We start from the raw sequence: 24,932 nt of genomic DNA, 5'->3' as shown, positions 1-24,932 counted from the left end.
AGCTGTTTCTATACTGAAAGAGCAGTAAGCTGGATAGCACAAGCACAGATGCTAAATAGCTTTAAAGCAGAGATACTGCCAAGTGGGTGCAATGAACAACAAGCCCAGAAGTACATAACACATCAGAAAGCAGCACTTGCGCGCTGCTACACTCAACCTAGAAATAACATCCTGTAGCTATGTTATGTAGTTAATTTCTATATTATGTAACATATAGTTCTTGTGTTATGTTACATTGCTGCTATCCATTATGTTGCAGCAGTCTGATATATTATCTAACTGCAAAAGTGGCTCCTTTGTACATAAGAATAGCACAAATGTAATTTCTGGTGATTTGCAGATCAGGATTCAAAAGATAATTCTTTTGTGGGCTCGGTTTGTATTTTAACGCTTGACCGTCATGCCAGACACCTTGTTCAGATCTTCTCTTTAATTACGTGGATATTCAACCTCTGCATAGATTTGCTACACTATGGCGCATGTATGCGAAGAGGAATCCGAACTACCCAGGCAAACTTTCCACTAACATCTAAATTGATGTCAGACAGGATAGGAGATAGTCAGAGTAGCAGTAGAATGCAAAGCGATCCAGGGTTAAAGTTCGCGAAATCCAGTGTCAATAAATGATAAAATTATCACACTAGCCCTGCCTCGTAGTCTCCGGGAACGGGTCGGCAGCCTGAGTCTATCCTATTTTTCTCTTTTAATATAATGATAACTTGGCCCAAGGACAACAATGTATCAAATCACAAGCACCAGACTGCATTACAGCAGATCAGATGTATTTTAAGCACCAGGATTTCAAGTGTTTTGTCTGAAATCACAAACTTTTAAGCAGGAGGCTGTTGGGCCACATACCCCCTCACTCGTGAACAAACTGATAACCCTCCACTATCCATTTTATCCATGCCTCCCTCACACACAACCAGGACTGCCAGTGGCAGCACCCTAATGAAATCTGTACGTGGCTGACTCAACGTAGGAAAACCACCAGGAATGAAGGGACTAACTAGCTGACCTGTACCCGAAGAATGCCGGAGGACGACTCAGAAAGCCTACATGTGGACTCAGCAGATAATGTAACATAACACAAGAACTATATGAGCACAAAGGAGAGAAACAAAAGGAACAAGCATTTGCAATGCAATAGGTTTCGCACATTTCGAACAAGTTAATTGTTATCTTTTGACAACACTGCCCACAAGCAAAAAAAAAAAAAGCTCTAATGAAGTTAACAGAGCAGCCTTAGAAGGTTTATGGCCCCATAAAGGAGATAAGCAATGCCCTGTGTGCATGTTGTGAGTGCTAGCAGGGAGGGGGCCTGGAGAGAGAGAGGCTTTATGTAATGCGATGCGAGTACGTTCAGTAAAATAAGCTTATTTTAGAAGCCATTTGTTTATTAAAATAAGCTTATTTTAGGAGCAGGGTAGAGGACAGCACTGAAATAAAGCCAAAACAAATGTCAGTGGCATGGGAGGAGGTGGGAGGAACACAATGCTGCAATAAAACACAGGCAGCTACCAGCCTAAAACACCCACAGTGAAAGGGGAGCACCAAGGAAATCTAAAAAATAGTCTGTCACAGCAACAGATAAAGAAACCAAAGTGGAACAATAGAGTAGTAGGTCACTGCTCTCAAACAGAGAAAGGAGGGAGAAAAAGGCAGAGCTGACCACTAGCAAGCAAGTATTTTTAAAGGATACCGCAACCGACAAATGAAATTGCTTTAACCCACAGTATAAGTATACTCAAGTATACACCAGGTCGAACACTTGGCCTGAAAATTACTGGAGTAGCCAGACTGGAATGGGGAAAAAGGACAGAGAGGACTTGTTCAAGGTAGCAAAAGCTAAAGATATCAAAAGGTTCTGGTGCATTGTTGCACACAGAGGGCGTAATAACCCAATGAGGTCATAAGTGCATATGCAGGGCAGCGAACGGGCCACTTATTTCAAATCACTCTATAGAGATCCTCCTGAAAACTCCAGGCTAGGTAAGGCAACCTCCACCACACAAGATGATGTTTAATCTGGAGTGAATTTTCACTGCTGAATACTGATAAAAATAAATAAAAGCTATAAAGCCCCAAAAGCCAGGTAAGGTTCTTGGCCTGGACAAAATTCCAGCCAATCTCTTCACTTCTGAGACGGCAATCAGGGTTCCATACAAAAACATCAGTGTGGTCTCTGCCTCAGACCACTACTCTTTGGCTAGGAAATCTGCAGCTGACCACATAAGACTGGGGTCAGTAGTGTTTTGGGTTCGGTTGAGGACTAATAAAAGTTTAGTGCCGTACAGAAAGAGTCTGCATGATAAAAATTAGGAAGCGAAATGCAAGAAAAACTATTATGGCTGAACTATGTGAAAACTTCACTCACAGACGTTTGTTTGCCAAATTATTGATCATATGCAGATTTGCTCTCGGTTGGAGGAAACTGTCTCATTAATGAAAGATTTTGGCCTTGCCTTAATGACAAGCAACTGTTGGTGAGCACTTTGAGTCAGTTGACCAACACATTTTTGTTGTTTAAACAGGACTACAATTTCGAAGATTATTTGGGCCTGATACAATCACCCACAGCTAGATCGCTTTATTTAAAATTCAGACTAGGGACGTTACCAACTGTCTCTGTAACACGTAAGTGGGCAGCTTGGGTGAAGATAACAACGTTTGTCCAACTTGTATGCAGCATTCACGTTTTATATTTTTGTAAATTCGACACAAGGATGATGTCAAAATAGTTAAAACTAATGTGCCAGTTATTAGGTATATGCCAGTACCAGATTGCACTGCATGTAAAACAAACACAACTTCTTATGTTTGCAGTTGCAAATTATCTGTATTCTTTTGGAAGACTTGATGAACCTGAAGGCATTCTTCATGGAACAATCCAGCAGCTAATTTAAGGCACAGAACAGAAGCCAGTACCTGTTCTGGGCCTTTGTGTACACTAAATGGAAAGATTCACAATACAGGAGATCACTTGAGTAAACTCAGAATGCAGCTCCTGCTCATAGCCTGTGGGCCTTAGACAAGTGAGGGTATTTGCTTTCACTAAGAGGAAGCTGGTAAGCGTGTAAGATAAGCACTACTGGGAAGACTCCCTATCACTGCATCCATGTTCACAGACAAAGCACCTCCAAACATACAGTCCATGACCCTACACATCCCTGTTTGTTGAAATAATGGACAATAGTGGTGCTGTGTGATCGAATCTGACTGCGGCCTCATGAGATCAAATGGAGAACGGTCTTCAGAGCAAGACAGACTGCCCACAGCTTGTGCACATCAATTTATCTAGATGAGCACCCCAGCCTAGCAACGAGCCAGCCTTGCTCACGGGTAGCCTGACCCTTCAAAAAGTTAAATGGATGATGTCTCAGAAGGTTGAGGGGTCCACCAATGGTGCAGATACTTGCCTGAAAGATCTGCTGCACAGCAGACACACTTCCTTGGTGCTGCAGCCGGTGCGTCAGACATCACTGTAGGGCTTGCACACATTGCCCGGCATGAAGCATCAACATAATGCACAAAGCCAGGAGGCCTAGCTAGAACAAGATCTGCAGACCAGGATCAGAGCTTGAGTAAGACACACCAGAATCATCATATAAAAATCAGTAATCCTCTGAGAAGAAGGATAGGTCTTCATTTAGAGGGTGTAGACAGCCATCAAAACATAGGTCAGTCTCTGTGAGAACGTAAGGTGAGACTTTGAGAAGTTGAAGGAAAAGCACAGTTCATGGAGAAAAACCATGATCCACTGGAGATGTTCTTGGACTAGGATCAGAGGCTCTGCAATCACTGGTCCATCATCAAAGTATGGCAATACATGGACTCCCAATCTCCATAGTGAAGATGTCAAAACTACCAGTGCCTTTGTATAGGCATGCTCTGCTGTTGTCAATCCTAACAGAAGGACTACAAGCTAAAACATTTGGGACTCACAGTGAACCTCAAGAAGCACACTTGCTATTTTTGCATCTACTAAGATAAGCAGATATCATTTTTACTGCTATTTTGGTAATCAAAGCATTCTATGAAATATTTCTCCTTTGGGGTATTCCTGTGTGTGTTGATGTTTATACCCATTCCTCAAGAGGGTTGCTGGGTTGCCCTGTTGTCGCGCACTTATGTTCATTCACACATCATCAGAGAGTGTCACCCTAACTCAAGCTAGTGAAGGACCCATGGAGTAGTTTGTGGGGAAAAACCTTGTAGTCACACTCTAAGGATCAAATAATCCACATAAAATAGCATAATAAGTAAGCTGAATGATGGTTAAAAAGAGAGTAGGAAATGCCTGCAAACCCTGCACGTCCAGCGCACGTCAAAGGTGGTATCTCTCGAAAATACCTACGAATTTCCATCAAACCTGCTAAATGTTACTTGACCTCTCAGGTTTTAACAATTAAAAGCATTTCAGGTTAGTTCTTCCAGACGTGCCCACGTTACATCACACTACATGCGGCATGTCCTGACCTCACAGGTGGGTGTGGATGCATCATGTGACACTATGGGCAGCACTTCCTGACCTCGTGGGGCTGCTAGGAAATTTATTCCTACTGCCCTCCATAATTGTGAAGCCCCTCGAGTGTGATATATACTAAAAATTGTATTGCAGCTGATTGAAGAAAGGTATCAACAGAAGATTTTTCTTAATCAAAAGGGATTTTTCAAATAATCTTGGTTATGTTGTTGTAAGGGCCCAATAAAGGACCAGTCTACTATGAGAATGATGTCAGTTTTTGCATTACTGAATATAAAATATTTGAAATGGAGGAGGTGGTGTGGCGTGTGGGCAATGTTCATGTTACTGGCCAAAACGTATGTACTTCTGAAAGGGCATTCATATATGCATATGCTTTTCAATGTCTCATTTTCTAGAATGGGTATATAGGTAGGTCAAGAAGCTAAAGATACAGAAATATTGTAGTATCTTCTTATGATGCCCAGTTCAAATCCAAATTGTCTCTGGGTTGCCTATCAATTGGCTAATAGATATGTAAAGAAGTCAAGATGGTATGTGTAGTTCCAGATAGCAGACTAAATTATCTAGGTGCGACCTGTAACTAAGGTATATCATCATTTAGGCCATCAATGTGTGTCTTCAAATGGTACACCCACTGTTGTTCTTTATTTAATTACATTTGTACGGTAAAACGGATGATAAACAGGCTACTTACCTTTGCTAAAGCATTATCCAGTAGAGACTCTATCTAGCCGCAGAATCTGTACCTTTGAAAATCCCCAGGCGTCAGAATGGATCTGGAAGACTTTCAAGCAGTACTTCTGTGCGTCGGTACGTCTCATCGCTCAGTGCTGCCTCAGGATCGTCCATGCGGGCAGAGACGTGCGGTATCTCCATAGGCACCACTTGAGCGCACTGACACCAGTTATTTTCACAACTTTTTATGCCAGAAGCGCAGAGCTATGAAGAGAACTGACCACTGGTGTTGAAAAGACTAAGGCCCTGAAAAGGGTGTCACTTACACCAGAACCCCTTCGCAGAGCAGGTAAGATGGGAGGGTCATTAAGGAACTGCGGCTAGGTATAGGGCCTGATTTAGATTTCGGCAGACAGGTTACTCCATCACAATGGTGACGGATAGCCCATCCACCAAAATATAAATCCCACAAGATATTATCGGATTTATATTTCGGCGGATGGGCTATCCTTCACTGTTGAGATGGAATAACCTGTCTGCAGAAATCTAAATCAGGACGTTAGTCTCTACCAGATAAGGCATTACCAAAGGTAAATAATTTGTTCATCTGATAGAGACTTCTAGCCAAGGATTCCTTACCTCTGAATAGGGTCTGCGAACTCAAATAAACCAAAAAGTCCTGCAGGACTGAATAGGCGAAGTTCTCACCATGATGGACCTCATTGTCCAGGCAGTAATGTTTTGTAAACATGTGCAATGATGCCCACATCGCTGCCTGACAGATGCGCAAGAGAGAAACTCTGTGCGCTAATGCACTATTCGCAGCCTTGGCTGTGGTATAGTAAGCCCACAAGCCCCCAGGGGGCTGCTTCTTGGTCAATACGTAGCAGATCTTAATGTGCAGGACAATCCAATGTGAGATGGTTCTCTGCTGTACAGCTTTCCCTATTTTGCTCCCACATTGCCCATGAAGAGTTGATCGTCCAGAGAAAATCTCTTGTGCGGTCAAGGCAGAATGACAGCGCGGTTTTTGGGTCCAAGAGGTGGAGTATCTCCTCGTCCTTGGAGAGATGAGGTGGATCAAAGAATGATGATGTTCTGGCCTACTGGTTTTGAATCACAACCTTTACAAAGAAGGGGGTACGAGCCCAGAGAACCAGCTTGTCTGGGTAAAAAGTGGTATAAGTGGAGTGCGCAGGGAATGCCTGCAGTTCACTGACCCTTCTGGCCGATGTTATGACCACTAGAAAAGGCAGTTTGATGGTCAATAGCCTAAGAGGGTTATTGTGCAGAGGCACAAATGGTGCACATATGAGAAAGATGAGGATCAGGTTGAGGTCCCACTGAGGCATGATGAACGGCGTAGGTGGAAACATATGTTGCAGGTCTTTAAGGACACTTAGGGTCTGATTACAACTTTGGAGGAAGGTGTTAATCCGTCCCAAATGGGACGGATATACCACCAGCCGTATTACGAGTCCATTATATCCTATGGAACTCGTAATACGGCTGGTGGTATATCCGTCACATTTGGGACGGATTAACACCTCCTCCAAAGTTGTAATCAGGCCCTTAATGACTTAAAGAGAGAAGGCTGGTCCGGAAAACGCAAGAATGCTGAGATGGCAGGAAGGTAACCCTTACCTGCGCCCAAAGCAGAGCCCTGATGGGCCAAAAACAATACAAAAAAGAGAACTCATGTGAGAGGTGCAGGATAGTGGGTCCACTTGTGGAGAAAACACCATGATACAAATTTCTCCTATTGGCAGGTGTATACCAACTTGGAGGAGGGATGCCTGGCTGTCAGAATTACATAACAGACTTCGGGAGGAAAGTCGAAAGCTGTCAACTGTTGCCACTGAATCTCCATGCATGTAGGTGGAGGATGCGCAGGTTTGGGTGCAGAACCTTGCCCTGTTGGTGCAAGAGAAGATCCTCCCAACGAGGCAGCCTGACTGGAGGATGATGGCAATGCTCGACAGCTCAGGATACCAGACTCTCTGTGCCCAATCTCGAGCCATAAAAATGACTTGGGCCCGGTCATTCCTGATCTTCTTGAGAACTTTGGACAGGAGTGGTATTGGTGGAAAGGTGTACAGGAAGCTGGAGCTCCACTCGAGACGAAAAGCACCTCTGAGATAGCGTCATCTGGAAACACCAGCGCAGAGGCAAATTAAATCCAACCCTCTCCCCACAGCTGAAAGAGATCTTGCACCACCTCTGGGTGGAGACGCCATTCGTGATCCTCTAGGCATCTTCAGCTGAGTTCAACTGCTCTGGCATTCAGACAGCCCGTAAGATCCTGCACCACGAGGGAAAAGGTCCTGACTTTCCAGATAGGTCCAGGGGCGCAGAGCATCTTGACAAAGAGTCCACCACCCTGCCCTGTTTGTTGCAGTATCACATGGCGGTGGTGTTGTCCATGAACACCAGCACCAGCCCTTCCTTGATCAAAGGAAGATAGGCTTTAATGCCAAGCAAATTGCCCATATCTCAAGCAGGTTTTTGTGGAGCTTGGACCCTACTGGAGACCAGAGTACTCTGATCTTCCCCTGTCCCAGATGGTCACCCCAGCCCAGGAGTTATGCAGCTGTCACCACCATTAGATCTGGTTGGGCAAGGGAGAGGGGTCACCCACTGACCCAGTTGTGGTTCGGCCACCACGGAATGTCTTTTGCAGTTCCATCCAAGAGCTGGACCACATCAGAGAGATAGCCCTGTTGCTGTGTCTGGATATGCCAATGGGCATGAGTTATCAACAGGATGCAGGACTCCATACGGCCCAACAGCCTCAGAGTCAGACTCACCCAAATCCAGGATAGAAGCTGAAACATCGGTATGATAGCCGGAATATCCTGGACTCGTTACTCTAGACGATAGGCCCAAAACTGTATCGCATCCAGAACAGCTCAGATGAAAGGGAGCGTCTGAGAGGGTCCAGTGTGTTTCCGGCATGTTGACAGTGAAGCCTGTTCAGTGCAGGAGGTTTGTCGTAGTCGGAAGGTGGGTGACAACTGCCTGAGGCAAGCTCGCTTTCAACAGCCAGTTGTCGAGGTGAGGGAAGACTGAAATCCCTGACCTCTGCAGATGAGCTGCGACCATCACCCTGGTGAACACCCAAGGGGCGCTGCTAAGGCCGAAAGGTAGCACAGAAAACTAAAAGTGCTCTTGACCAATGTGAACCACAGATAGAGTTTGTGGGCAGGCAGGATGGAAATGTGAAAATATGTGTCCTGCAAGCCCCAAGCTACCATCCAGTCTCCCAGGTCTAGGGCAGATAAAACTTGGGGGAGCGTCAGCATTTTGAACTTCCCCTTTTTCAAGAAGTTGAGAAGATGCAGAACTAGGATAGGACTAACTCCTCTGTCCTTCTTTGACACTAGAACATAGCAGGAATAGCAATCACGACCTACTTCAGATGCCAGCACCCTCTCTATGGCTCCCTCTGCCAAGAGAAGCTGCATGTCCTGATGGAGCAAGGAAAGATATTCCTCTTTTAACCAATCGTAAGTGGGTGGGATGGCAGGTGGGGGCGTCACAAAGGGGAGGGAGTAGCTCCTTTGGACTAACTGAAGCACCCAATTGTCTAATTTGTGACTGACGCATAGCGTCACATGATGCATACACATGCAACAATGGGGGAGGTGATGATGTATCGTGCCTCCCACTGCATGTCCATGATGGCTTGAGGGCGGATTAAAGAGGCTGGAACACAGAGACTGAACGCTGTCCTCCTGTCCCATGTGGTTTCTGGGAACCACGCCCTTGGCCACGAAAAGGCTGGGATGCTTGCTGGTCGTGGTGGCTGAGAGAGTATGGGGACAGTTGGAGATTCCTTCCATGGCTACAAAAGGGGTAGAATATGGATGGGGGTTGATGAGGGACCAAAGACAAGCCCAAGTTCCTGGCAGGAGCTCCTTGAAGTGCTCCACTGCTAAATCCGCCTTGTCTCCAAAGAGGTGAGACCCATCAAAGGCCATGTCCATGAGGGAAGACTGGACATCCCCAGAAAAAGAAGATGCTCTCAGCCAGGCATGGCGCCGCACGGCCACCAATGATCAAATTGCTCTGCCCAGTGACTCAGTTGTATAAAGTCCACATCGGATGGTGAACTTAGCCTCATCTCTCCCATCAGAAACAGCCTGTAAGAGTATGGTCCGGGCCTCCTTCAGGATTATAGGCAGCACTTGTGCAACAAAATCCCTTAGGACATGGGACTAATGATCCAATAGGTATATGGTGTTCACCGACCAAATTGCCAGCCTGGTGGAAGGGAACATTCTCTTACTGAAGGTGGGCAGCCTCTTGGATTCCCTAACTGCTGTATTGGTAAGGAATGCGTCAGGGTGGATGCGGGATGAGGAAGCTTGCACTGCCAACCTTTCCGGGGTGGGGTAAAGGGTAACTAGGACCCCCAGAAGTGAGATGATGGAGGTAGGCAATCGTTCTGTTCACAGGAGCCCCTGTGCAAGGCGTGGACCATGTCCCAAGTAGGACATCCATAAGGGGTTCATTTAATGGGAATAAGGATTCTGAGGGGGTGACTCCCAGCTGAAGCACCTCTTTCAAGATGTTAATGGGTAGGTTAAAATCTCAAAAAGAGCAGACAAATAATCGAAAAAGACCAGTCAAAAATCGAATGAGGGATAGCACATTTTGGATCAGAGCTACCTTGCATGGAAAGTAGAAAACTAGCGTCAGCACACCGAGGTGGGCCTATATAGGTACCACACACGTCATTTCCGGCTTGGATAACATAGACGCAGAGCCAAACAACACCCATATACTGGCAAGCATGGGTTCTGCTAAAAAATCGTACAGATATAGTTTGACACCTGGGGATATTCAAAGGTAAAGAATCTGTAGCTAGAAGTCTCTATCAGATCCCTACTTTCTCAAGGGCTACCCACTGTATCTCATTTTCTATATATTTTTTTTTAAGTACAAAATAGTTTGGCATTTTAGTCGAGTTTCTCTTACACCTTATATCACTGAGCTACTCACTCATTTTAATGCCTATTGTGCGTGAGGTCATCCCCACATACCTAAGACAACACAGGCAAGTATTAACTATATTACATTCTCACCTTTGCAATCTGTGTCATTTTTGAGAACCCATGGTCTTTCCATACTTAGATCTATCTCCTTTGTAGTTCCTGTGAATGGGCAATGTGAACATATAAAATAGGCATAGTGGGTTGTAACGGACAGCAACTCCCATAATATGTTATCAACTATGGTTGATGGAGCTATATTTCTAGTGTGCACGAACATGTCCCTTATGCTTCTACCCCATTTGAAGGAGTCCAAAGGAAGGCTCCTGGTGTACCCCGCTCTAGAGATGATACACTGTCTATTCACCTACCTTTGTTCACTTGTTCTTGGTTGTGGTTGTCTCACTGAAATCACCTTACATTTACTATGTCACATTAGTTATGTCAGGACTATGTTGTAAAAGAAACAGATTTTCAAAATCAGAACCTGCATTGTATATCTTTGCGCAGCTATTGTTTTCAGTGCTTGTAAATGTCAGTCCTTTTACCTACTTGGACCCTTGAACTGAAACTATCTCCCAGATGAAAAGTGCTCCACTGTTAGCTAACTGAAACAAAAAAGCGATGAGGGAATGCTTAAATTACTCTCAGCCACTTGTAATTATTCGAGTCACATTCTAGTCCATCGTTTTAGTGCCCACCATGCCACCACAGATAGGAGGAGTCAGACACATGCTAATTAGAATTGGTCCTTCTGCAACAGGAACACTGCAGCTGAAACGGCCAGGCCAGGTCCCCTCAGAATAGGATCACCAGCAACTGAAGACCGGTATTGACTTATCTCTCCAATAAGCACCATCAAAAACTGCTCTACTGTTAAAAGGATCCTAATCACCATCTACACACCATTTTCTCCTTCTCATTATTTCATATAATTTACATTTGTATGGATGACACTTTTGTTTGCATTGTCCTTTTAAACAACGATCACCCACAAATTCGGTAACATCCCCTGTAAGATCCCATCCTAACAGGCAACTCCTGTACCATATCACTCTTGCTTGCAACAGCACTGTTTCACAAAATGCTTTTGTTCTTTCTTTAAATTAAACAATCATAATCAAAGACACGTCTTGCTAGAGAGCATTCAATGCTGAGCAACTACAGACTATGCTGAGCATTGATAATACAAAGATGAATCTGAGAATCATTAAGTAAAAGGTGGAAGGTGTTACATATAGATGGATTATGTCTGAGCCCTGGTTGGGGTCACACTTAATTATAGGTGTGGGGGGCATTCACAACATAATACTGTGTAACCCAAAGCAATAGAAAAAGCACGGTATTTATAACATGAGAGCACGTGTCAGTGGGATAGTTCACAGAACAGAAGACCATGAGCTTTCTTGATCTCGTTTTTTTTTTTAGCATTAATGCAGACAATGAAAGTGCTATGAAGCCTCTGAGAGATCGTTTGTGCATTATATTGGCAATCATTTACAAATAATCTCATTCATTATGAAACAGGATCTCGAGGTGCTTCGGGCTACTTGGATTTTGAGTATAAAGCTTTGGAAATGTTAGTATTGGAATTACGGATTTGAGGCTGTCAAGCATTAGTAAAAAAAAAATGATGCATTCCATGTCACCTCTAACCAGTGCTTAATTTATAAAACGAAGGATGTCGGTGCCCGAATCTCCACTCAGAAGCCCGCGGCCAGTGCAATGAAGGTTGGCACAATGAATACCAAGGCTGGTAGTCTTAAAATCACTCCAAACATCCCCTGTCCTTTATCTCTCCCTCGCAGATTACTGCTTTCTCTTTGTTGCGGTTTTGGCTTCTTTCTTTTTCTCCATCTTTCAGATTTGTTTGTTTTCCCTGTTTAGGGTAAATATGCGATGCAGAAAAATCAGTGGTGTGCCCCCTACCAGCAACCACTGGCCCAAATTAAGCACTCACTCTTCCTATTATTGTGCAGCAATAATGGCTTGTTCATCTCATACCAGAAAACAAGAGTTAACTAAGTCTAGTTTTACCATACTGATGAAAAGATATTCCAGCAGCAATTCAGCTCTGTAGAGGAGAAACTGCTGCCTCAGACATTTAAAGTATGTGGCTGATGAGGAGGAAATGGGGTGCAGCTACCAGGCCCCATGTGAGAATCCCACTAGACTATAAAAATGCCTCAGTGTGGTGAAAGTTAGGTCGCCAGTCCATAAAGGCAGTTGTTAGGGGAGTGCAGACTGTTACTTCTATTGTCCAATGCGCAGGTCATGATTGTGGTATAGCCCATGGTAATTCAGTTGATGACAACCTGATTAGATAGAGCTTCACAAGTAGCAGAGCAACTATCTCCTGAAAGTGGTCTTAAAATTATCTTGTTCCATAAACAGAATGAGCCATAAATCTAATTCCTCTTGCCTAAATGGCTCGATTTCCAATTTTCCTCATCCACAGCACAGCAGCAAGAATGCAGATGATGGACCACTCCAATACCGTTAGCCTAGTGACCATATGCACCAGGTAGCAGTCGAGGCTGAGAGTGGGACAAAAACAGAGACAGTCACAATAATAGGAGAGTCACCCTTGGCACCAGGATTGATGAAACTTTCAGATTAATGGACCATGCAGCTTGTCACAGAAGGATGGTGCTGTACCTGGTTTGCAGATGTAGGAAAGTGGACCATCTCTCTGGTGGGTCCAGGGTATGCTATCACGATGGTGGTGGCAGTCAGTGCAACTCCCAAGTAGCATCAGTCGTAAGTGAGGGCTTATGTCCAATAAAATTGGCTTCTCGGGGAGGGTTTGATGGTGCATAGGGTTAAAACTCCTCTTAAACTAGATGACTGAGACTGCGCCTTGTCTGGGTTCTGTCCAGGTTCCACCCCTTGCCTTAGTCTTACATGTGACTAAGGCAGGTGGATCTCCCTACTCAGAAAAGAGTTGCACAAATATGGAAATTACTCTCAAGGTTTACCACAGACTGAGAGCTAAACTCTGACTGGGTCAAAGTTTCAAGAAGGCAGAAGAGCTCTTGCAGGGTGATGCCTATGACCTAAGACCTCCCAAAGATCAGGTCAGAAGGCCTCTCCTTCCAGGCAGAAGAGCTGCATTAATACCGAAGTGACTCCTGAATTCAAAGAAAACAAGATGTGACCTGAATCAGCACAAACTACTTAGCTTAAGCCTAGTAACCAATCCCAGAGTTTAGAGTGAAGGAAGCATTTACTTATCCACAAAAAGAAGTAATGGAATACCTATACATGGGATGGAATAAGGCAACACTTTTCAAAGTTAACATTTACCTTTCTGCAGAAACATTTGATCCAATTGAGTATAGTAGAGTCAGTTGGTCCTAAAACGAGAGGAAAACGTCAACTATCATTACATGGCCACTGGTTTTTAGAAAACACTGTGAAAGACAACAATTCTGCTTTTATGTTTTAATATTGTGGTAATAATCAACAGCCCTAATTTTGATTCAGTGGGTGACTCTGTACAAAAGCACAGAGCAGCAAAAGTTGAGAGGCCACCAGAAAGAACAGAGATGAACGCAGCCAGAACTCTGACAGAAGCAGCCCTTCCACACGAACAAGGCTCACACACCTCCGGCTACAGCACTGGTTGAAAATCAGTACTGTAGCAATATGTATGTATGAGTGGTTACAACCTGCTTATAAAGTAGATGATTAAATGATACTTCTGCATTTCACTCTTGACTCTGCCTTTAGTGTCGCAGGTCAAACTGGCAGTCAAACAGCACTTTTCTAGATGAAGGTCATGGAAGGTCAGATTAACAAGGCATGTGCAAAGTTGAAAGTGCACCTCAATCTCTTGCTATACATTTTCTACCAAATCATCTTGTTATTTTACATTAATTATTCCTTGAATCGCCTCCGAACTAATTTATAAACAGTCAGGTCCTATGTTGTGTTTGAACAATATGTCATTCTGAAACCCCGGTTGCCTCTGTATTTCCATCAACTTCTTCCCACACATAGATGTTGGGTAAAGCCGTGGATTGGCTCACTTTGTTGTACATGTGAAGTATATTCTAGTGGGAAGCACTAGGCCTGACCTGATTCCTAAAATGCTTTGGGGGTGAATATGGGTTGATGCTAATCTTCCATCTTATTCAGCACCTATACTAAACTGCTGGGAGATCTACTCAACAGCCCAGAAAGGACCTATGTGCTATTCAGGTTTAAATTCCCATCACTTCTTCAAATTCTGGCTAGTAAAGACTTTGTTTCTGTTAATGCCCTAACCCTCATTATCCACCACAGCGACTCCTGCCCTCTCCCTCATGTGATCTAAACATCTAAACCACTGCCCCTACCACAGTGAGGTTTCTTAGTTTCATACAAGACTGTGCCAATTCATTTTAGGTTCATATCAGCAAACTGGTGTAAGTGTGCTCCTTCTTTCTTAAAAGGATCAAACTCCTTCTACCTGCCTATGTCTTCCATTTCAAGATACAATCACTTGTCATTTCTCAACTTCAGTCTCTCATCATCCTCTCTTACTTCTTTAAAAAAATGTATCCACTCCAGTATGGCACTGATTGGTTGGGGACATTTGAACATATCAGTACCTCCTGCAAAATCTGCTGCCTTACTTTTAAACGTCTAATCAATGCCATTCTCAATTTCTCACAAAGAAACTGTAGATATTTAGTGGCTCAACGGGCCATAAGTCAGCACCTATTTTACTACCAAAACACTGTAATCCATAAAGTCCAATCAGGCCTTCTCTTCTCCAGTATCTTGTCTCTGGAACTATTCAGCTTGGCCATTCCTATCCCAGTTTCAGAAAAAAATAAAAAATAATTTCTTCCAGCTAATCTTCCCTACTTTTTGCCAATAACAGCTAAACCCGCCAGTACTCTGTACGTCCATCTTTTTTCTATATTTTCTTTTAATACATTGTATTTTTCTTTTGGATATTCACTTCATATTTTAACATTTGTTCTTATTATATTTTGAAGGCATGTTGTTTAGCTACTCTTATTTTTTGTTGTAACATGTACAGTGCTACACTCTCAGCATGGGCTATGTATATACTATAGCAATCTTAAAATTAAAATGGAAAGGTGGATTATCTTGAGTAGAATAAAGACTGACTGCAGGTTCCAATTTATTAGGCCAAAGATTGAAAAAGCTTGTCCACCCCTATCCAAAAATGATATACGCCAATATTTAACTAGAGGAGAGCAGTGTACCCTCTAGGCAATAGGCTACCGGAATTGGTTGTAAAATGAAGGGCCCTCATCTATAGACGGCCTCTGTGAATTGTTCGTACACACTGGAATTATACTATGACACTAATATCTAATGAAGAAACTTCAGTGTTTGAAAGATGTGGTTCCAGAGACTCAACATTATAGAATCTGGTAATACATTTTTGGGAGACTTGGTCCAGTATGTTGGCAAAAATGTGCAGTGCACCATTTGTGCGCCACTGGGATATTTATCACAAACATTTCCTGCTGAGCTGTTTCAATGACTATCTGGACAATCTAGGCCCTATCACTGAGTCTGTGACCGGATTTTTGTTTACCCCTGGTGAAATGAAATTTATAACCTCTGTTATACCTGACAGCCTTAGTGTGGTCTTCCCCCCAACTTTTTGCCTGTCTCCTCCACTTTTCTGACCTTCTTTTTGTAGGTTTTAGGACTCTGTGCACTTTACCACTACAAACCAGTGCTAAAGTGATTGTGCTCTCTCCTCTAAACATGGTAGTTCTGGTTTATTTCTAATTGGCATATTTAATTTACTTATATGTCCATAGTAAAGTGGTCTGTAAATTAAATACCACTAGTGTGACTGCAGCACTTGATTGTGCCACCCATTCAGGTGGCCCTTTAAACCATGACTCAGGCCTTCCATTACAGATCCTGTGTATGCAGTTTTATACTGCCATGTTGAACAGGCAAAAAAACGTTTAGCCAGGCCTAAGCCTTCCCTTCTTATATACATATAAGCCACCCCTAAAGTAGGCCCTGGACAGCTCAGAGGGCATGGTGCAATGTATTTAAAAGGCATGGCATGTACTTTTCAGTTTTACATGCTCTGGTAGTGAAAAACTCTTAAATCTGTTCTTGACTTTTGCAAGGCCTATCGCTCCCATAGGATAACATAAGTGTTGCCTTATTACATTATATTAAGCATAATTTCCAAATGAAAAGAGATAATTCCTTCAAGTTTGGTGTCTCTGGAAACACAAGTTAAAATCCTAACTCATACCAAAGTCGAAATTTAAATTGCAATTCTGAAAAGGCCACTTTTAGAAAGTTTGCATTTTCTTACATTAGCATTTTGGTGCCTCCTGCCAGTCTCTGATCACATCTGGAGTGGGTGACAGTTGGGCTTTGTGTATTTCCCCTAGACAGCCACACACAATGGGAGCTTAGGTGTGACTTGATGGGTCATTCGGGGAGGATGGGATTGAGGAGCTGTACCCAGCCTCACTTACATCTGAACAGGCTGTGTCCTGTTTCCACGCAAAGGGCTGCATACCCCCCTACAGTGAGTATGGAGTCAGGGCAGGAAGGGCAGGACCTCTGTACACTTCAAAGGACTGTCTGTGAAGTCTCCCCCACTTCAAAGGTACCACTGGGTATAAGAACTGAACCTCAGGCACCTTCACTTTAGTACACTTCTGGACCTGTGAATACTCTGCCAAAAAGAAGGACTGCTGTGCCGCTGAAGGACTGCCACTCTGCTAGACTGCAGCCTTGTTGTGCTGCTCTGTTGCCTGCTGCTTCCTTGCCTGGTTGGGAAGGAATAGACCTGCATCACTGAACCCACACTGGCTCCAAGGGCTAAGTGGCTGGCCTCCTGATCTGAGGCCTCAGGGGCATAAAATACTTCCAACCACCCTGTTGCTGAACCTTGACTTTGCCAAATGTGAGTCTACCCTGCCAAGTCGTGCCCCCCGCCAGTCTTGGACCCTCAGAAGCTGGTCTAAGGTGCTTACTAGTGGAACCAGTGCGTCGCCTCTACTGAGTGGCACACCCTCGAGCAGAACGGTAGCATCTCTTCCACGGATCGGGGCAGCTGCGTGGATTGGACCCATGGCAAAATACTTGCATCGCCGCCACATCCTGCATCTTGCGTTCAATGCATCACCTACTGAACTGCTGCTGCGCAGCACTCTTCTGGCGCAAGCTCCTCCCATCTCCTGTCAGAACCAGCCTCAACGATGACGCAGAAACTCCACATCGCTGCTTCACAGTTCATCTGAACCGATGCATCACCTCGGCTGCGCAATGCATCCTTGACACTGGCCTTCGCACCGCAAGCCCCATCAACAGGATCCTCGACGTTGATGCAACAGTGTCTCTTACCGCAGACTCGCCGCATCTCAGAACCAATGCATCATCTCAGCTGCATGACACATCTTCGCCACAGATCCAAGCAATGCTACGCACCCTAGGATTTAAGGTACTTTGGTTCAGCGGGCCTAACTGGGTCCCTGTAGCAGGCCAGAGCTCCATCGCGGTCAGCCTGAACTTTCGACTTTGTCCCGGTCCAGCGAGATCAGATAGCCCCAATAGCGCTTTGTGCTTCTTCGAGCTATTTTTAATTCAAACTTTGAAATTCAATCTTTCCAGTTCTACTTACTGGATTTTAGTCATTTTCGGTCTTGTTTAATTTATTAAATTCATATCTATTTTTCTAACCTGGTGTGGAATACTTTTGTGGTGTTTTCACAGTTTTACCGTTTGAAATGTTGCACAAATACTTTACACACTGCCTCTAAATTAAGCCTGACTGCTCTGTACTAAGGTAGCAGAGGGTGAGCAAAGGTTAATTTAGTGTTTTCCTGTCTTTTACTTTGACTAGGATTGCGGTAGCTGCTTGACCGGGGCTCACACCCCATTCAAACAACAACCCAATTTCTAACACCATCCACGGTAATAGGAAGACATTCATTGATTTAAATGTAATTCTGGCTCCCCTGAATTGTGATGCCCTATATGGAGGCTAAACAAACCACCTTGCAGCAGCTAACAACTGTCACTAAACTTAAATGCCCAGTTTAGTCCAATCATATGACAGGGCTGAAGATATGACTTTCTTGGATGGCTGTTTTATAATCTGTGGAGGGTATGGGTAACCTGGCCAAAATAGACAACCCTCAAGTTACACCAGCCAATGGTTCAATTATGAAATATGCCAATTAAATATCTCACACAGACTAGAACAAAATTCTTTCTCACATCAGTTTCTCATTAAGGTTGCTCACAAAAATAAGTATTAATCCATTCCAGGCGACTTTTAAAACACATGCAACAGTTCTCACCTTAAAAGGAAGGTAATACACATCTCTGGCCTGAAATCTGGAGCGAAGTGGAGGGTCCAACGTGTTACCCGTGTACTTGGGCACTGGCAACCCCAGAGCTATAACTCGAAAATCCTCACTCACTCGTACTATTTTCCAGGCATCCAGCTCAAGTTTGGTGTGTTCCTGAATAAATAAAAACACAACGAGAAAGTGAAAACGCAAGAAAGAAACAAAGACAGTTGTGGTCTTGGTCAGGCGCCTGCTGTTTGCAGCGCTTTCATTTTCTTATGCAGGAAATAAATAAATACAAGTTTTACAAATCACAGAATCCTCAGAAATCTAATAACGATCAGCAAAATATGGCATTACTTAAATTAACTCAACAACTTGGCATATTTAAACTGGTGTCTCTGCTTGAAAACTTGGTATTTCTAGTCTTAAAACTAGGTTAAATCTCCCAACAATAATGTAGGGTCTACCATAACCTGAAAAGCTAAAGAAACAAGCATTGGCACAGCCAACAGACCTTCTGAATCATTATCTTTTAAGTTTTTAATTGGAGGCATATGCTAAAAATAGAAACGTAGAGGCCGTGTGTTTGCAATAAACATTGTAATAAAAAAATTGACCACTGCATACAATTTTAATAGAACAGTATAGGAGCTTCTCGGCAGTAAGGTGTTTATATAACAGGCATAAAACATGTTCTTGTTTTAATGAACATCATACAAAACATTCTTATTAGTTCAAAGAAAAAGTACCACTGGCTTGACATTACTGTAACCTGAAGACACAAGGATGATCAAAGAATAACCCTGCTCTGGTAGGCAGAAGTAAAATGTGAAGGACTACTGAACAAACCATTGGAGAGCTGCCCCAAGCTTCCTTTAAGTACGTATCCACGTGTTTTCCATTTATCAATTTTTATGATAACATCAGGCTAGCAATGAAAGACAGAGTGTAACAGATAAATAGGACACTTCTTCCTTCTGCACTCCTTCGCTTTTGTTCCGCTGCTCTCTGCTGACCATGCTGGCCTACAGTCTTAAGTTTTGTCATAGACACTGAGGACTTGTAACATTCTGGTATCCTCTACTGAGAACCCAGGGTTTGAGGTTGATTCCCAGTTATCATTAGATCTCCATTTCAAGTCTGTTTCAACTAGTGCTTTTAACAGCAAAGGAAAATCTATTCATAATTCACATTTACACAAACGTTTGCTAGGGTCTGTGCCCTGCAAAGATACTAATAGTCTGGGTATAGGATGCCTTACACATCTATGGCTGTATTGCACAGACTGCACAAGTAAGCAAAACATTTAGGGTCTGATTTAGAGTTTGGCAGAGGGGCTACTCTATCACAAATGTGACGGATATCCCGTTTGCTGTATTGCAAGTTCCATAGGCTATAATGAGCTTGTAATACAGCGGACGGGATATCCGTCAATTTGTAATGGAGCAACCCCTTCCGTCAAACTCTAAATCACGCCCTTAGTTTCAAAAGCAACATTTGCACTAGCTAAGTGCAAAAAGCACTGGCAAAACTAATAGGTCTGGGTTGCATTTTTATTTACAAACCTGACCTACCATCTTTACCAAAGTCACTAATTTGTAGCATGGAAGCGGTCAAACACACTGAATCTCATCAGTGACCTGAGGCCAGAAACCATTGCATGCTGTGAAACTGGTTGCTACAGATAACATTACAGGTACAACCCTTGCCATCTCTAGCAATTACTTAGTTTTGCTGTAAAGCAAAACAATGTGTCTTTGCAGTAAAATAAATAACAAAAACAGGGCTGTTGTTTATATATAATGAATGCCTAAGATTATAGAAGTCGATGTGACAAAACAACGTGATGACTGATTGTCCATTTCAGATGAAAAACAGTCTCTCATGAATTGAAATCCAACCACTTCCAAGAAGGCGGAATGATACACCAAACAACAAGTAGCATGAGGTGAGAGGTGTATATTGCTTTGGGCCAAGATGCAATTGGCGTCGCCTCAATGCATTTGCTGAGGGGATTGACCCTATTATGCCAATGGTTAACACAAAGCCTACTCTTTTTATACTGTGAGCAATATGTCTGCATACAGCTAAACTGTTCACATGAACCTACAACATACATACATACATACAGACCAGTCAGTGCAAATTTGTTTTCAGACTGGTTTGTCAATACAGATGTTACTTTGCATTAGTTAACCAGGAGAAATACCCCCAAAAATATTGCTTGAATCTGGTACAAAATTGATCATTCACAGGTGCAATCGAGCTAATCTAGCCTCTAGTCAAAAGACTGCAATGGACTAAAAATCAATCTACTAATTGCTTAGTCAAGTATTTTAACCAGCAGACAGGACAATTTTTGCCCCCCATTAGTGATCTTTTAGTGAAAAGGGCACCCATTGAAAGCCTTCTGCTCACTACAGTTCACAGTTAACAGCTTCAACCATGCTTTGACAAACCGAGTTTTCAAGCTACATCTCCATCGCTGATGGAGATCCCCTCTAAGAAGTGTTTTTTGGTGTACCTATCCCGTGGAATGGGGGATTACCACTTTCAGTACAGGTAGTTCTGCTGGGGAACTCCTTGACTGTAAGATATTGATGAAAACCAGGGTCTTCCTTAAATTATATGCTGGATGGTCATTGTCCCACTGTTGTTTTCAAGATTAGAGCTGCAAGAAGCAACGTGCCATGGCTTGAGCCCTTAAGTCTTCATTCTACTTTCCATCTACTTTCATAAGGAAAAACGGAACAGAAAAATAAAATGGAATGGCACTTAATGTTAGGAATGGTGAAACCGTGATACGAAAAAGAGTTTTACAATGTGATGTGCAAGTTATTTCCACTGTAATATGGCACTTTTTGGCGTGCCTTATTAGGGATATTCATAATTTAGGCTTAGAAACATTCTGTTCAACAAAAGTGATATATAACAATCTCTTTTGTTGCACATCTATGTTTGGACTCAGGTTTAAATGAGGAGTTATGCTTTAATAATGAAGAACAAATCAACAAAGAGGGAGTGAGGATTTTTTCTAACAAGAGGGATATCTCAGTTCCCCTTTGAATTAAATACACCAGGCCAAATGGAGAGGTAACCTCTTACAAAACGGGGGAAAGGAAAACCTATTTCTTTTTAGAGGACTCTCACCCACATATTTCTGTGTGGCATACTTCATTATTGAGTCCTCACCAGGTAAACTCAATTGTGTAGCAGGTGGGCTCAACCCCACATTTAGGAAAAGCATTTTGATATTCCTCCAAATTGTAAGTAAGGGACCTGTGACAGCTGGAAAAGTTAAAGTGCCTCTGGGAATGCCCTTACTCAGGCAACTTTAATAATGGACACCAACGCGATAGAATAAAAAAAATAAAGAGGGAGTCTCATGAGAGTTAATGTTTCCCTAATACAACAGTCAACAGGTTTTAGCTGATTTGTAATGTCTTAACAGGAGATAAGAACAAGAAGATGCAAGGCACGAGAACTGTGGACCTGCTGCAACAAAGAAAAGGCGCCAAACCCTGCCTGTTGTACCCAGGACCCGACAATCACTACTGAGGAGCTGCTAGACAACTGGAAAGACTCTAAGAAACTCCAGAGGGCATCAAGGTTTCGCAAATCGTCAGAGAACTCCCTCCAGAGTGGAGGTACCACTCTAAATCCACAAGGAACCAATAAGCCAGTGAGGTCCGCTTCACTGACCGGAAGCTAACTCTGGAACTGGACGCCGCAGCCAGACAAAACTTTCACACCAAAGACCGCAAGGACAAACCCTGCTAGTGTGCCAAGTTTGGTGGCACTGGGCCCTCTAATGGCTGAATCGTACAATAACCCTGGGTATTGGTCCCTGATTTCGGACACCAAGAAAAACAGTCCACCCGGGACTGAAAAAGGATTAGGAGGAAGCCCCTAGTCAAGGGACTTCCGAAACAACCCGGACCTCCCACCAGATCACCCCCGTTGTCCTGCAAACGACTCTTGAACTGACCTTCCTCCTGCTTTTAAGGGTATGATTGCGCACAGCCCATGGCTCACTGATTTGTTCTGCACCCGGCGGCTCTATGCCCTGCACAGAAGAACCAGCTGTGCCCTAAGGATACCCCACCACTTACGACCTCAACAGTCCAAGAGGACCCCCAGGATTCACCATTAAACTTATCTGTACAGTGCTTTTCCAAATGGTCCTTCGCAGTGGCCCTGCACTAGCTCCAGAGACCTTCTCCCGCTGCTCTAGTCGGAACTGGGAGCCGCCCAAACTTCTCCAGCTGGCACAGCATGCCCATCGACGACCTTAACCAACCTGCAAAAGAAGAACTTGGTAAACCTACTGTGTGATTTTATTTATATTTTTGATGGTTGTCCTCCATTGATTCCTATGGTGTGTAATTACCCACAAAGACTATTTTTATTAAACTTCAAAAATTAATATCTCAAAAAGTACTTTACCAATATTGATGATCTTCGTCTTAAAAATAACATAAAAATCTGAAGTATTTTTATAAATTGGTCCCACGTTATTCCTTTGAGTGTGTGAGCTGCAAGATTGATGCAGTGAGTACAACAAATGCTTTGTATGTCTCCAAGATTTGCCTAACTGCTCAACCAAGCTATCCTAAAAATTAGAGCATTAGGTGATCTAGTTTTTACCCCTGTAGACCAACGTGTGATTGCCTGGACCCCCTGCACAGCGTGTCTAGCTTTGCACACTACATAGAGGGTCAGCTTCCTACATTTGGTGGATCAGCAGTGGGCTAAAGACTTTGCATTTGCTGATACCATTCTGTCAATTCTGTGAGCACACGGATAACTCTCCAAATTGCCTTTAGCTTAATTGTTTTTGACTTTCAATTGGCTAAACATTTTTTGCAAAATTTTAAAATAATTTTTAGGACCCTGGTTAGGTCCGTACAACCTTAGCAAAAAGTTTTAAAAGTCCTTACTTTATAGTTAGCCTATCCAAAAAGGGGATTCCAACTTGTTAAAAAAAGGTCTCAACTTTAGTAAAATAACAATGACAGATGCAGAGACCAAGAACCAGGACCTTGACCTGGAACCTTATGAGGCATATAACTATGACCAATTAAGGAGACTCTGCAGACTGCACCAAATTTGTACTGGGAAAAACCCCTGTGCAGAGAAACTTAGGTTTCTGGTGGCCCAGCAAGAAAGAGATAATCCCCCAGATGAGATAGATGATGATGTATCTGTGGTGGATTAAGAAGACCCTGTGAACAATAGGGATGAGGATGGCTCCTCTACCAGAAGCACTGGTGCACCCACAGAAGCAGACCTGACCATTGCCAGGCTGACCAAGAAACTTGCCTTACAGAGCCAGCTTTTGGAAACAGAGAAACAGACTGAAGAGTTGGGCCTAGGACCCATCTCTGGTGGCAGCATACAAGTATTGAGGGAGAAATCTTTCAACATCAAACTCCCAAAAGGAGTTGCCCAACCCTTCATTGAAGGGGATGATATAGTCAAATGGTTTTATGCCTTTGAAAGACCCTGTAATGGGTGGGACACTGATAAAAAGCATTGGGGCACACTATTGTGGGAGTTATTCTCGCAAAAGTGTAGGGATAGGCTCCTGATACTGAAAGAGGCAGATTCTAAATCCTATGACCTCATGAAGGGTGCCCTGAGGGCTTTGGATTTACAACTGAAGAGTATGAGATAAAGTTCAAGGAGGCCCGAAAAACCCAGAGCCAAACTTGGGTAGACTTTGTGGACTATTCAGTAAAAATGCTGGGTGGTTGGTTCGCTGGGAACAAGGTACAAGATTATGATGGACAGTACAACCTATTCATGAAAGAGCATTTGCTAAGTAATTGTTTCAATGATAGGCTACATCAACATCTGGTAGACCTGTGTCTACTTTCTCCTTAACAATTGGGGAGGAAGATAGACCATTGGGTCAAAACAAGGGTAACCAAAACTTCCACTAGTGGGGGAGACCAAAAGAAAGAGACCAAAAAGCCTCCACAAGGGAAAGATGGAAGCCAAAATAAAAACAACAAAGAGTCTTCTCAAGGCCCCCAAAAACCTGCACAAGAGGGTGGGTCCAGAGACTCCTAACAGTCTAGAGGTGGGTACAAAGGAAAGCGCTTTGATCCTAGCAAGGCTTGGTGCCATGATTGCAAAACAGAAAGCATCAAACTGGAGAATCTAGCTGTAAAAACAAAAAGAACGCCTCTAGTCAACCTGCAGCAAATACCAATCTCCATATGGGATCAGAGGTGTGGCCTGACCATGTCAGTGACCCCAGAGAGGCAACATTGGTCACTGAGGGTGGGGTAGAATTATCCTATACTGCCTGGCTAAGTAATATACAAATATACAGGCAGCACCTTTTGATTCATGGGGAGAGAGTGGAAGCACTGAGGGACACAGGGGGTATTGTTACCATTGTAACTCAGCACTTGGTCCACTCAAATCAGTTCTTGGTAGGGAAGTGTTATCCTGTCACCAGTG

At 43.4% G+C, this 24,932-nt stretch overlaps 1 protein-coding gene across 1 annotated transcript in view; it reads right to left on the bottom strand.

Moving 5' to 3' along the window:
• Nucleotides 1-24,932, bottom strand: part of VWA8 (von Willebrand factor A domain containing 8) — a 1,423,713-nt gene that overhangs the window by 1,071,441 nt on the left and 327,340 nt on the right. Inside the window, exons 6-7 of the mRNA XM_069205432.1 lie at nucleotides 18,468-18,632; nucleotides 13,465-13,514 (exon numbers count right to left, since the gene is read on the bottom strand). Of these exons, the coding sequence (XP_069061533.1) occupies nucleotides 13,465-13,514; nucleotides 18,468-18,632 (215 nt within the window). The remainder of the gene's footprint in view (nucleotides 1-13,464; nucleotides 13,515-18,467; nucleotides 18,633-24,932) is intronic.

This window comes from Pleurodeles waltl, chromosome 8, assembly GCF_031143425.1.
Source record: "Pleurodeles waltl isolate 20211129_DDA chromosome 8, aPleWal1.hap1.20221129, whole genome shotgun sequence".
NCBI classification, from domain to species: Eukaryota; Metazoa; Chordata; class Amphibia; order Caudata; family Salamandridae; genus Pleurodeles; species Pleurodeles waltl.
This window is presented reverse-complemented; position numbering and strand designations above follow the sequence as displayed.